The 14485-nt window shown below is 43.9% G+C and overlaps 1 protein-coding gene across 2 annotated transcripts; it reads right to left on the reverse strand.

Moving 5' to 3' along the window:
* Positions 1 to 256: 256 nt before the first annotated feature.
* hapln4 (hyaluronan and proteoglycan link protein 4) lies at positions 257 to 13106 on the reverse strand. Of its 2 annotated transcripts, XM_063200013.1 has the most exons (6): positions 12897 to 13106; positions 12048 to 12171; positions 7551 to 7693; positions 6609 to 6828; positions 4592 to 4894; positions 257 to 1714 (listed from the first exon to the last, which is right to left on the reverse strand). In XM_063200013.1, exons 1-6 carry the CDS (start codon positions 12897 to 12899, stop codon positions 1308 to 1310), a joined length of 1200 nt encoding a protein of 399 aa, XP_063056083.1. In that variant the 5' UTR covers positions 12900 to 13106; the 3' UTR covers positions 257 to 1307. The 2 variants fall into 2 exon arrangements, with proteins under 2 accessions (XP_063056083.1, XP_063056082.1); XM_063200012.1 differs by lacking the exon at positions 12897 to 13106 and having other exon boundaries at positions 12048 to 12207.
* Between the last annotated feature and the right edge of the window lie 1379 nt (positions 13107 to 14485).

Genomic DNA, 14485 nt, shown 5'->3' on the forward strand with positions numbered 1-14485 from the left:
CCGTGTGGAGTTGTAGGCCTACCAGAAAACCGGCAGTGGAAAAGAGGCATAGAAGGACGCTCAGCTGTCACCATGGTAATTGGCCAGACTCTTGATGTCTTTGCTTTCGAATTCCCATTGCTTCTCTCTGACAGCAGCTCTGATTGGGGAACAATATGGACTTTTCAACAAAGAAACAAACAGAAAAAACCCAAAACCAACAAACAACCAAGACGATGACAGGAGGAAAGTTTAAACTAGTTTAATCCATCCAAAAATGCAGACCAGACAAAAGTAGTGCCAGTTCAGTTCAGAGTGTGGTGAATAGTGCAACGGTTATCCTCTAATGCAATGGTCTACATTAGATGAGGTAGTCAAGCAGCTACAAAGTTGAAAGACATTCGGTTGTTTTCCATTTAAATGCAGCCTTGTAACTACAGGTACAGGGATGTCTACCATACTTCGAACATGCTTGTTGGTTTGTTTGGACTCTATCGTGATTTAAAATCTGTCATAAAAATATAATATATGAGTCTTTTCTAAAAGCCAGCATATGTATACTGTACTGTGCATAATGGATGTCATTAGCAAATGTAGTACACGCTCACAAAAGGCAATCAGATGGAATGACTGTCTGCTGCGGAAAAAAAGGAGTTCACAGAAAACGCCAACGTATGCTTAGCAAAGCACAGCTAATGGCAACACCTGGAGAACAACAAACTAAGCTGGAGTTTGTGCTTCAAAGCCCTTCACTCTTTTTCAGGCTAGCATTTGAGAGAGAGAGAGAGCTAGAGAGAGAGAGAGAGAGAGAGAGAGAGAGAGAGAGAGACGGGGAGAGTCATGCTAAATGTGCTGCATTCCTGAAATGGTTTGTTTTAATTGTCTCTTTTCCTGTCGCCATGGTGAATTAAAGTACCTCGGGGACAGCTCCCAGTCTTCTTAGAGCCTCCAAGGGAGAAAAACATCCTCTCCTCACTAGACATAAAGCACAAACCCCATCTTCTCTCTCTCTGCCTGTGAGCTGGAGAGGAGAATCTAAGCTTGATCTGAGATCATTTGAAGTGTTTAAGTTTAGAATGGGCCACTACAGCTGAAACCTGTTTGCATTTCTATTGTTTTTTGTTTTGTTTGCGAAAATAAAGAGAAAGCACTGCATCTAAGCTGTAGGCTACTACTGTAAGCTAGCAGTGCTTTACGTTGTCAAAGCAATCAGGAACAGAATTGCACATCAGCTTGGTCAGGTTTTTTGTTTTGGAACATAGTATTTCTGTTCAAAAGCTACTGTAGGTCATACTGTACAGTATCTCATGCAGCATTTCTCATTCTCATCAAACACCCTTGGTAATAGTAGTACTAGTAGTAGTAGTAGTAGTGGTGGTAACATTGGATTGTTTGGTGCTGCCCATCTTCACCTCCTTCTTCGTGAAGGACTCGATGTCGTTGCTCTCGTCGTTGTTGCGGAAACAGTACACGCCGTAGAGCCGGAACTTCTTGTCTGGGAAGCCGAGGTTGCGCACGCCGGGGTCGGGCCCTCCGCAGCGGGCACGCGGGTTGACGATGGGGTAGCGGATGCTGGCGTCCTCCAGCCAGCCGGCTTCGCAGCGGTCTAGCAGCTGGAACTTCCATGCGGCGTACAGCTGGCCCACCTTGGCGATGCCGGAGCCCTCGCGCTGGCACGCCTTCACGGCCTCCAGGTAGTTGATCTTCTTGTAGCGCTTTAGGAAGTAGACCCGACCTAATGCACATACATACGTTACATGAGAGACAAGTAAACATACAGTCCCAAGAAAAAGTTTGTACACCCTTTGAAATTTCTTACCTTTCTGTTAAAATTGGTCATAAAACATGGTGTGATCTTCCCGGAAATCACAAGAAGGAACAACCAGAGTCTGCTTTAACTAATTCAACCCAAGCATTTACAAGTTTTCATATTTTCATTGGCCATAAGATGTAAACATTCACAGGACAGCAAGGCATAAGTAAGTACACCCTAGCATTCAATAGGTTTTAACCCTAAATTAGTCGCAATAACCTCAACCAGATGTTTCCTGTAGTTGCAGATCAGATTAACAAAACAATCTGGATGTATCTGGTCTCCTTCTTCTTTAGAAAACTGCCTCTCGTCAGCAAGTTTTGTGGGATGTCTGGAGTGCATAGCTTTCTTGACTTCATGCCATATAATCTCAATTGTTTTTTGTCAGGGCTTTGACTGGGCTATTCCAGAATGTGTATTTCATTATTATGAAGCCATTCTAAAGTCGATTTGCTTCTAAAGTATGGGTTGTTGTCACATTTCAGCACCCATACTCTTGTGTGCTTCAACTGTGTGACAGACTATCTCACTTTTTTCTGTAAAATATCTCGATAAACTTCTGAGTTCATTGTTCCACTGATAATAGCAAACTTAAAAGGACCTGAGGCAGGAAGGTAGCCGCGTATAATGATGCTCCCGCCACCATACTCAAAGGTGGAGATGATGTTTTGGTGAAGGTGTGGTTCTCCAGTTCTCCTCCAAACATGACATTGTGTGTTCCCCTGAACAATTCAACTTTGGTTTCAACATTGGTCTACAGAATATTTTGCAGTAATTCTATGAAGCATATAAATGCTTTTTCGCAAACCTCAAAGGTGCAGCAATATTTTTTTGGTCAGAAACCCCATTCATTTTAGATTGGCAGAATGAATCCCATTTTTAGCTATTCTTGGGTACATCTCCTCTTCTGAGTATGGTGGCGGGAGCATCATTATATCCGGCTACCTTGCTGTCTCAGGCCCTTGACAGTTTGCTATTATCAGTGGAACAATGAACTCAAATTTATTGTGATAATTTACAGAAAAAACGTGAGGAAGTCTGTCACACAGTTGAAGCACACAAGAGTATGGGTCCTGAAATGTGACAACAACCCATACTTTAGAAGCAAATCGACTTTAGAATGGCTTCATAATAATGAAATACACATTCTGAAATAGCCCAGTCAAAGCCCTGACAAAAACAATTGAGATTATATGGCATGAAGTCAAGAAAGCTATGCACTCCAGACATCCCACAAACCTTAATGACGAGAGGCAGTTCTCTAAAGAAGAGGGAGACAAGATACAAACAGATTGTTTTGTTAATCTGATCTGCAACTACAGGACAAGTCTGGTTGATGATATTGCAACTAACTGAGGGTTAAAACCTACTTAATGCAAGGGTGTACTTACTTATGCCCTGCTCTCCTGTGAATGTTATGGCCTTATGACCAATAAAAATATGATAACATGTAAATGTTTGGGTGGAATTAATTAAAGCAGACTCTGATTGTTCCTTCTTGAGATTTCCGGGAAGATCAGACCATGTTTTATGATAAATTTTGACAGAAATGTAAGAAATTTCAAAGGGTGTACAAACTTTTTCTTGGGACTGTATGTATATTTAATATGGATTCCTTTTATTTCTTTGACATTTTTGTCAATGCTTTTAGTGGTTTTAGTGTCTAGTCTGACCGAGAGCATAACAATTAACATTTCCAAAACGGTATGGTTGACCTGCCTCCCTTGGTTTGCTAATTAAGCGGGCTTGCAGAGCAAGTCCCGCTTCTAGTAATCTCTCCCGCTTCTAGTCGTGTTTATTATTTTCTTGTGCAGGGCCGTAAAAATAGAAAATGGATCTCCTCCTAGGCCTTTTGAGATAGAGACACCGTTCAAACACTAAAACGACCGGCTCGGCTTAGAGATCATTTGTTATGCTATAGCGTATCCGTGTCTCTTGTCGTTTTTTCGTTTTCTGCAATTTTGTGCAAGTTTGGGTCCCCATAGAAAACAATGGATGGAACCTTCATGTCGAGCATTCCACCACTCTAGAGATCAGAGTGTAAGAAGCTTTTTTGTTCATAAAACATCAATACTTTCACCTAGAAGTTTAGTTGTTAGCGAGCTCTGGAAGATTACTCCAAACGGTGAAAAGATCATGTTCCAACTCGCATTGCTTTTTAAATGACAGGTGTGTAAAAATGGCTGGGCTGGCCCAATGGCTGTGTCCTATTCATTTTTGAATGATGGATCTTAAACCAGACCTTTCCTATGAGAAATTGCATAGGTAGCCTCTAGACCCCCCATACTCAAATAGTGGCCCACGGGCCATTTGTGGCCCGCGGGGCATCTATTTTTGGCCCTCGAATAATTTTGAAAAAAAAAATCTTTTGATTGAAAGTCAGCAACACAACCAGGGTCCTATCAGCGGTCAGTCTCAGCGCTGCTAAGGAACGAATATGAACATTTAGGGAGGAAGAATCCTTGCAGGTCAATCGTGAACTCTTCAAAACAGTTGAATGGCCTAGTGGTTAGAGAGTTGGTGTTTCAATCTAGGGGTTGCAGGTTCGATCCCCCCTGACCTCTCCCTACATCATCTTCCATGGCTGAAGTGCCCTTGAGCAAGGCACCTAACCCCACATTGCTCCGGGGACTGCAACCAATACCCTGAAAAATAATAACTGTAAGTCTCTTTGAATAAATCAAAGCGTCAGCTAAGTGTAATGTAATGACTACAATAGAAGAACGTGGTTGGTCCAGTACGTATATACTGTATCAGTGGTATTTCCCCTGGAGAGGGGGTCTGCAGCCATACACTTGCCATTTGGCTTGGACGTGAAGCAGAAGGCGTCATATCGCTCGTCGTCTTTGTGCCTGTAGCCGTAGTTGCGCACGCCCGGCGGGGTGTCCTTGCGTCCGCACTGGTCGCGCGGGTGCGCGATGGGGTACTGCACAGAGCCGTCCTCCAGCCAGCCAGCGTTGCACCAGTCCAGCCCCTCCAGGAAGGCCTTGTGGAGCTGCGAGTGGGAGGCCAAGATGGCGTCCTGCTCCCGACACACCTCCTCGGCCTGGTGGTAGTTCAGCCTGTAGCGGCCCACCTTGGGGTAGTACGGGAACACCACTCCTGGATGGAAAACAAAATGAGGAAAAATGAAGCGATGGCCCTACCGTGGCTGATATGGTAGGGCACACGTTTACCACTCCGCCAACCCGGGTTCGATTCCCGGTCCGGGTCCTTTGCCGGTCCTTCCCCATCTCACTCTCCCAGCTCACTTCCTGTCTCTCCTCCACTATCCTGTCTCACAAAAAACAATAAAGGCTGAAAAACCCCCCAAAAAATAAATAAATAAAAAGAAGCGTTATTGGGTTGACTGACTGAGGCAATATTGAATGAGTGGCTGAAGTAATTCATCCTCCATTTTAATTGAGCTTGTAGCGGCGCGGAAGGGGAGACCACACCTGTGATGGTACGAAACGAGAGAAAAGAAGCAATATTGGGTTAATTTGGGAATATTGAACTTGTGACTGAAGTAATTCATCCCTCCTTTTTAATGTTTTTTACTTGTAGCGGCCAAGCTTAGGGAAGCATGGGGTATGGAAACACCACACCTGTGAGGGAAATAAAACGAGAAGAAAGAAGTAATATTTAATGACTGGCTGAAGTATCGTACTTCACCCTCATTTTTACTGGTAGTTGAGGTTGTAGCGGCCAAGCGGAGGGTAGTACCAAAGAGGCTAGATTAATAAAGAGGATTCAAACCCCGCCCACCCAATCCAAAAGAGTGTGCTCAAGTTGGGTCTCCTAAGGGGGCATTGCAACCTCAACACTCCAAAGGTCTCCTGACCGAAGGTCTCCTAAAGGGACGTTCACCCGACACCACATGGATACCGGAAAATAACTAGAATTACGTATCTCTCTCTATAAGATCTCTGGTAGTGCAGTATGGGAGCACCACACCTGCGACCACACCAAAACAAAACAAGAGAAGTTGTAGCTGGCAACCCTGGGGTGCATTTCTCAAAAGAGAAGTTGTTAGCCTGTTAGCAACTTTGGTAGTTGCCAATGGTAAAATACATTGAAAACAACAAAGTAGCTCATGTAGTAAGCATCTTTGGTTTCGAGAAATCCACCCCTGCCCAATTGATGTATGAGATATTGTGTGTGTTTTGCACCACCCGCAGCCGACCCACTGTGGTCACTGTGGGTAGACAGACAGATAAGAAGTTTAAAAAGAACATCACGAAAAATAAAATAAGTGAGAGCAGACAATCCTGGTTGAAGCAGACTTTTCAAAAACTTCTTATCTGGTGATTTGTCCTGCTCCCAGGTCAGACATTTGGATGTGCAGCTAACAACAATAATAATCAAAAGCAAATTACAGTAATCCATTTTAAAAGATGAATATCAAAAAATGCACTACATAACCTTAGGCCATAAGTAGCAAATTGCTTACAGTAATGTATACATTTACTTGACTCAATGAAAAATAAATGTCCACAAAAAAACAACAACAAAAAACACAGTTGTCCAGAACAGAGGCGGATTTTCCATTAGGCAAATATAGGCAATTGTCTAGGGCCCCAACCAAACCTGGGGCCCCAACTGTCACACCAGTCGTTGTAAATGCACAAAAATTTGGCTTGATCTTAATTTATGTAAAGTAATTGAAGATATATATGAGACAAATCACTAAAATAGCTATAACACAGATTGCTTTCTATATACGTAATGGCTTGTGAGGGCCCCATCATGGGCCCCCATGTTTACATTTCGCCTAGGGCCCCAAAATGACTAGATCCGCCCCTGATCCAGAATGACATCATACAGGTGTCCTGACCTTCGAGGTCGAGGTTGACAAAGCCGGTGTCGTCCTCCATGTCGTTGGTGACCTCGCACTCGTAGCGTCCGTAGTCCTGCAGCGTGACGTTGTGGATGATGATGGAGGCGTCGCCGGGCCCCGCCAGCTCCAGGGACACGCGGTCGCGGTACTCGCCAAACACCCGCTGACGCCGACCCAGCGCCACAAACACGTCCTCGAACTGCAGCGCGTCCGTCACCTTGATGGATCGAACGGTATCGTATTTAGCAGAAGTGTCAACATGACATAACGTGTCATAACATTGTCATAATGCAGTCATGCATGTGTCATAAACATGAGCATCAATGCCATAACCATTGTATGACCTTGTCTTTAAGTGAAATTCGGTTATGAAAAAGAGTGGTCTAACAATGTCAACTTTTGATGGTAATAAAACGTAATATGACATTGGCATTGTGTTTATGACTCTCGTTCATGACACTATTATGACACTGTTATGTCATACATATGACGCCGGCGTCAAGTAAAGTGTTACCAAAGTAATTAAGTAAAAGTAAATGCAGTAAAAGAACAACACTAGTACATGATATTGCATAGCTGTTGCAAAATGTATTCTGTTGTACCTAATAGATAGACTGTGTTGTTACTGAAAAACACTAAAAACCTAACACCTAGGATAGGGCTATTCAAATGGCGGCCCTGGGGCCAGATGCGGCCCTTGGATGGCAAGGTTCCGGTCCACCATGAAGTCAGATCAGAGCAGAACGCTGCACGGTGTTATGCAAATGTTCGGCCACTTTACTGGAAGGACTGGCCCTCAGTGACTCAGTGACTTTTAATTGAATACCCTTGACCTAGGATATACCAAGGACAGTCTTCTGATGTACTATGTACCACAATGTTTCTAGCCAAAGCTCATTCACAACACTACTTGTCCCCAAATGGTCCCGTGACGGTCACCTTGGTCCACTTGATGCGTATGCGGGCCGGGTCGGTGCTCTCGGGCTCGTGGTGGTAGCGGCAGGGCAAGGTGATGGAGCCGCCGCGATGGGTCACGACCTTCCCCGGCGCCGTCTGGACGATCACAGCGCCGGTCTCATCCTCTGAGGCACAGGGCAGAGAGGTAGGTGGTGACCCACAGTGTTAGGAGGGGAATATTTTAAGATCAGATAATATAAGATAAGATAAGATAAGATAATCCTTCATTGTCTCTACAAGAGAGATATTTTGCTTGGACATGAGCGTGTGATATAATACCAAAAAGAAAACAGTACAGTACAGTAGACAGACAGATAATACATATGTACACTAAACATGGAAACATGTAAACAGACAGCTGTTGTTCGTATCCTACTTCATCTTGGCCAATCATCACAACATTTATTTGTAAGACAGTATTGTAATACAGAACAGCTCAGTACAAAGGAAAAATATGCACACTTGAAGTCTTTTTGCAATACACTGTATGACTTTACTGACAATCACTATCGCACCAGACCTGAAGTAGAAGTGTGCGGATTTTCCCCTTAACTTATACTTAGACTTTAATCCTGCACCCTTGACTACAATACCAAACTGCTCAAATATATAATTTATATGAACACTCAAAGTCCATGAAGAGCCTTTGCAATTGTACTTTCATTTTGTTTCAACTGAGATACATTGTTTGAAAGCATTGCAACAATCTTGTATACAATAAGCAAATAACGTGATTAAGTAATTAAGTAATGACCCCATGAAATGGCCTATGTGCATCTACTAATTGGGCAGCAGTAGCCCATTCTTCTTCAAGATGCCTCCACATACAGGTAAAGTGCACATTGTCCTAACAACCACAAACATTCTAAAACTGGAAGCTGATGGTACATGACAGGGGGCAGTCTTTCCCCATAGCCTGGATAGCTGTGTTGACAGATGGAAAATGTGGAAGTATTGCACTTTAGTATCGTTTTTAAAGGGAAATTATCGTACACTAACCAAACACATGAAATATTGTTTCTTTTGCATTGTTTCACTTGGCAAATGTAGTATGTATGACCTGTATGCATGTCTACTATAAGTACATTTGCACCACCAGAACACCAAACACCTGAGCTGAGATGCACCACACACAATACACCTAGCGGTATGTACTGTACCTATGTACTACGTCTGACCCTGAAGAATATGATTGGAAATCTGTGCCGCTGGGTAGTACTCTTGTGTTGTGTGTACCGGTATGCTTGCGAGCCTGCTAAATGAGCCTTTGTGTTCCGAGAGAGAGAGACAGTAGGATAGGTTTAGGGCCCAAATTATCATATATACCATACATCATGGGTTTTTCCATATTATTGATCACACATTGTACAGAGGTCAAAATTCTGGTACAAATACGATCATTATACTGTAATACATGTGGCAATACTGCTGGATACTAACTGACTGAGGTGGTGATCACCATCCACCAACAGACTGGGATGGGCCACAGTGGTCAGTCAGTGCTCCTTGGTGTTTGATAGGATTTGGTTCTTTGCACAAGCTACTTACATAAATATTAATCATATCATAACTTTCCATATGCAGTATTATGTATACTGTTTGCTGCAACTTATTTTGAGTATAATCTGGCACCTTTCTGCAATATGGAAATGTTTGTATGCGGATCTGACTGTGGAACAGATCTCTGTGGGAGACTTGTGAGAGCTGCTGCAGTAGGCTACACATTATGCAACAGTCCACTCTCTACTGCACAGCAGATAGATACCAGTTATTCACTTCAACTCTTTTCCAAGAGAGATCATTTCTGGCACCTGTTATCAGGGCTGAACTGGGGGGGGGGAATAGGGCCCAGGCACTTTTGTCTTAAAGGGGCCCCGCATAATTTGCGAAACAGAACTGAATCACTTCTGAAAATAGGGGCCCAGGAAGGTGCGGGGCCTACCAAGAAATGCCCACTATACCAATTGGCCAGTCCAGCCCTGCCAGTTACTCACTCCAACTCTTTTCCAAGAGAGGTCATTTCCAAGAGAGATACAGTAATTTCCACACACAACAGCCTACATGAGGTGGGGAAGTTCAGCCCCACTCACAGCTCCCCAGCATAAGCCTACTGTTCATCCCAGTTACATCATACTATATTCTGCTTTGTGCATAGTTGAATCACTGTACAGTAGAGCTACAAACATACTGCAGTGTAGACTTACGCTAGAGACACATAGCAGGCGAAAGAGCGAGGCGAAGAGATGCGAAATCCAGTGTTCCATTCTGACAGCTCAACCGTCCTCAGGTCCTTGCGGCGAATCAATTTGAATGAAACATTTGTGTTGTTGATTTGATTGGCCGCCGCATGCGAAATTTGCTCCTCATTTGCATAATATTAAACCTGGTTGAATAATTTCGCTTCGTTCCTGTTCGCTTGCCTTCACCCTCCTCATAGGAATGATTGCCGAAGTTCGCTTCACTTGGCCAAATTCGCATCTACGTGTATGTGTCCCTTGCGTAAGGGTGATGATACACTAGACAACTTTTTGAGCAACACTATTGTGAAACAATGCTGTAAGATTTTGTTTGGACAGTTTATCACTGCAACACCTTTATCATAGATAACAGTAACCGTGATGAAATGCTGTCTCCACGGGTTAAGTGAGGGAGGCAGCAGCCAGCTGCTCATCTGCTATGCAGAAGCCAAAGGATTTGCTGCATCACTCTCCCCAGAGCAGAGCAAGCATTCAAGGTCACCTGCAGGCTACCTGGCTTTGAATGCTATTGGCAAGCTAATGATAACCCTGCTCAGGTAAGAATGGAGGATGGATGCACTGTGGATGGATGGATGGATGGATAGATGGATGGATGGATGGATGGATGGATAGATGGATGGATGGATGGGTGGATGGATAGATGGATGGATGGATGGATGGATGGATGGATGGATGGTTGGGTGGATGGATAGATGGATGGATGGATGGATGGATGGATGGGTGGATGGATAGATGGATGGATGGATGGATGGATGGACAGACAGACGGATGGATGGATGGGTGGATGGATGGATGGATGGATGGATGGATGGATGGGGGGATGGATGGGGGGATGGATGGATGGGTGGATGGATGGATGGATGGACAGGATGATGGATGGATGGATGGGGGGATGGATGGGGGGATGGATAGATGGATGGATGGATAGATAGATGGATGGATGGGGGGATCTTGGGATATTTCTGAGGACAGAAGAGAGAGGTAATATCTCAGTCTGAGCTACTTTGTACTTTAAGAAGATACAGACTGACCCAATTCACTGCAATAGACGTTGCCAGGTCATTTTTATTTTTCATTTATTTTCTCTTTTTTTTACTGGGGAATATGCCCCAATATAACTCATCTGTGACCCAATAAAATGTTCAAATAGTTCAACAACAACCTCCTTTATTTTTACTTCTACTTAGTAATCATTTTTCATGGGTCTGAAAGAGTCTTGCCCTCTATCTGTAAACATGTAACACGTATCCACTTAGTACACACCGTGACACGCAGTACTACTGCAGAGTTCAGGTAAAGCAACCTCTGCAACAAAACTGCAACACACTACATGGACTAAACCACTAATTACTTGCTCCTGTACATGGATATATCAGGACATTTTTCTCACTAATGAGACAGAGGGTGTTGGTCTGGGGATGAGGGCAGGGCCGCTGACAGCTTTTGCTGGGCCCGGGACAAAGTCCTCTGAAAGAGCCCCCTACCCAATACATACAATGTAATGGGGAGCTGAATCTGGGCCCCCTATCTCCCTGGGCCCAGGACAACATACCCCTGTGTGTCCCCCTGTCAGTGGGCCTGGATGAGGGGGTGGGGTGGTGCAGTGACCCTGTCAACCAAGATTCTTAAATTACAGCTAAACGCTGGCAAAGATTAATATTTTCCCGCTGTGCAACACTTATACTTAATAATGGGGCATATCATATGCTCTGACCTAGATCAGTGGGCGTATGACATAATGGATCTAAAAGAAAACATACACATATTCTCATCCACCACAATTCATCAATTAGATTCATCACCAACTTGACAAAAACACTGGCAAAGAACAATTATTATTCTACAACTACTCTACTCTTCTCTACTTCTTTATTCAGTCCAAGAGCCTCATGGAGAGCAGGTGTTATACAAAGGAGCCGGAACAATTTTTAAAGTGGTGGTGCATTTATTTTCTTCATTCTTCAACGTAACTTACTACTGCTGCATTCCACTGATTTGTCTGCAGTAAAAGTTGAGGAAGCCTCATTTAGGGAGGAAACTGGTATTAGGGAGTCTCATCAAAGAGGTTGGATAGATCTCTGACCTCATTTGGTGGGGATGCAAATGCATTGCAGAGATTTGAACGTCAATGATAATCAGGCTAGCAAATGCACCACTCCATCCCTCTTTCCGGATCATATGGTGATATAGCATTGAAGAGGACAGAGGGAAAAGAACTTACCTAGCACATGGACCACTCTGGTCCTGGCATCCTCTGCTGTGATTGGCTGCGCCGTCCCAGGTGGTGTACAGGTGAGGACTAGGCCGAGCACCACCAGTGTCTTCACGGGCAGCAGTGTGGAGAGCTTCGGGCAAAACATTAGTGTGTTAGACGCTGAGGTGTAAGCAAGACTGCAAATCAAAGTTGTAGTAGGCTGCACACACATACTGAGACTGAGGCTAGGGCTAATACATTGCAGGTTTTCTGGCACAGCTCAGGCAGGCCCCTTGAGCTTAGGAGTGGCGTCAATAGATGCTATGGTAGTGAGGTCATTTGCTCTCAAGTTCATTGTTTGCTCTTGGGTAGTGGTCGCTTAGTGGTGCAGGCAACAGCACTCCTCAAAGACCTTGGGCTCAGAATTGCGTAGGAACTCTCACTCACAAGCGCAGACGAGGCGCTCTGGGACCTGAGCATTTTACTTTGCGTCATACGTTAATTCCAACGCATCCCTGGCCGTCTGTGTTGAAGAGAGAAGCTATACCATGTTGTGAACTTGTGTCGGCAGAGGACTTTAGACGCAGTGACACAGTGGTTTGTTGCTGCAGTAGGCTACAATGCCCCGCTTTGCTGACACAAAATATGCGTAATGGTCGGGATCATATTCTACCCATGTCATCATCATGCACTACCCCCTTGCTGAATACCCGCCCTTGATGTAGCTTGTTATGTTATCCCCACTGTCCCGTCACAGATGGTGATTCCGCAGTGTCAAAGATATACTGCAATTGGCCACACACGCTCTCATATATGCTGCTGCAAAACGTGCACCGTCATCGGAAACGCTCTCAAATGCATTGCAATGTAACTTACCATTTTAACGCCAACTTTGTCTTACGATATTAAGTAACCTCCGAAGAAGGACGAAGGTGTGTGTTTCTCGTTGTTATTATTATTAGGCTACACCACTATCCCGATGTGCCTTTAGTCCTGTTGTACACCTGCAGTTCTCGCCTCTCATCCTATTGCGTTTTTTGTGGCAGGGCAGGCTGAAGTGCTGACAGGAGAGGAGAGGAGAGCCGTACCAACACCAGAACCAGCGCAGTGCTGTTCCTTATTCCCAAGCAGCATAATGACGTGACTCATCGAAATTCCTTCAAATAGGCTACACTACACCAGCGAGGGGGTTTCAAATTATAAACTTGTTATAACAGGGATTGGTCGGAAAAGCGTTCCGGTTGGGATGGAGCACTTGTGTCATTTTTTTGGCTCAGTACCAAACTTGACAGACTGTTTAAAAAATGTTTTTTATCTGTTGCGCATTTGTTTGTTGTCAAATGGCCTGTAGCCTACCAACCAAATAAATGCATAGATGAAACAGGGAACAAGATTGTTTTAGGGATTTATTTAGGGATGCACATCATATCTGTGAATTTTATGATTTCAGTTAGAATGTTGATATTATTCCTTGTCTTCTTTTGTTGGTGAAGATGATGATGGTGATGATGATGCGTAGCTGTGTTGATGATGATGATGATGATGATGATGATGATGATGACAATGAAGATGACGATGGTGATGATGACGATGAAGATGACGATGATGTAGTAGTCTACTTGAATACACATAAATTATAATATTTATTTGTATTGGTTCAAACCCCTCATAGATCGTCATTGTGAAATGGAAGTGCTGCACATTGGCCTGTGTCATACATAGGCTACAGTATACTTGGCTACATGTAAACTATAGTCGAAAGTTGACTATAGTAGACTAAAGTTGAAATACAGGACACAAAAGTTTCTCTGTTAAACAGCAACAAATGGCTCTCTGGTGAAGAAACTGGCAGATATGCTAAAGGGGCGAGTGCTCAAGGACTGGCCCAGCCCTCAACGCTCAAGGCCTGGTATGAAATGCATGGGTTTTTTTTTTGTTTTTTAACTCAGAACCCATTTGCACATGATGTTTTGTACAAAGTCTGACTGACATAAAGATTTCAACTAAACTTGAACAGCGGCAGGGATGTACGGTATAGGTGATTTCCAGGAAGTGCCTGAAAGCTTTCTTCCACTTCAGTCAAGGGGCAAAGAAGGCATGCAGTGTGTGATAGCTGCAGCCTTGATGTGAGTGAATTGTAAAGGCTGCTGGAGGGAGGATGTTGCCACACAGTAGACCAGTGGTTCCCAAACTGGGGGTCAGTACCCCTGTTGGGGATTCGGTGAAGTACTGAAGGGGGGTCACGAACTAAAGGGACATAGCATAAAAATGAGAAATCTACAGGTTAACAGCAGAAAAAAATCTATAATTTGGTTAGTAACAGCATTCACTTTTATGGTTCATAGATCTATTTGCTGTATTTGGAAAATCTAGTAATATTAATGGACAAAAAATTGTTAAGTTCCTGCTGAAAAGGTTTGGGAACCACCGCAGTCGACTTTGCTGGCATGTGCAAGCCTCCAGGC

This window comes from Engraulis encrasicolus, chromosome 6, assembly GCF_034702125.1.
Source record: "Engraulis encrasicolus isolate BLACKSEA-1 chromosome 6, IST_EnEncr_1.0, whole genome shotgun sequence".
Lineage (NCBI taxonomy): Eukaryota > Metazoa > Chordata > Actinopteri > Clupeiformes > Engraulidae > Engraulis > Engraulis encrasicolus.

What these genes read in the sequence shown, in the direction of transcription:
- hapln4 (XM_063200012.1), bottom strand. Translation starts at nt 12,186, where the DNA reads ATGTTTTGCCCGAAGCTCTCCACACTGCTGCCCGTGAAGACACTGGTG. An exon ending in TACGCATCAAGTGGACCAAG is followed by an intron (nt 6,829 to 7,550) that starts GTGACCGTCACG and finishes CGATCCATCAAG; the next exon opens with GTGACGGACGCGCTGCAGTT. An exon ending in TGTCAACCTCGACCTCGAAG is followed by an intron (nt 4,895 to 6,608) that starts GTCAGGACACCT and finishes TTTTCCATCCAG; the next exon opens with GAGTGGTGTTCCCGTACTAC.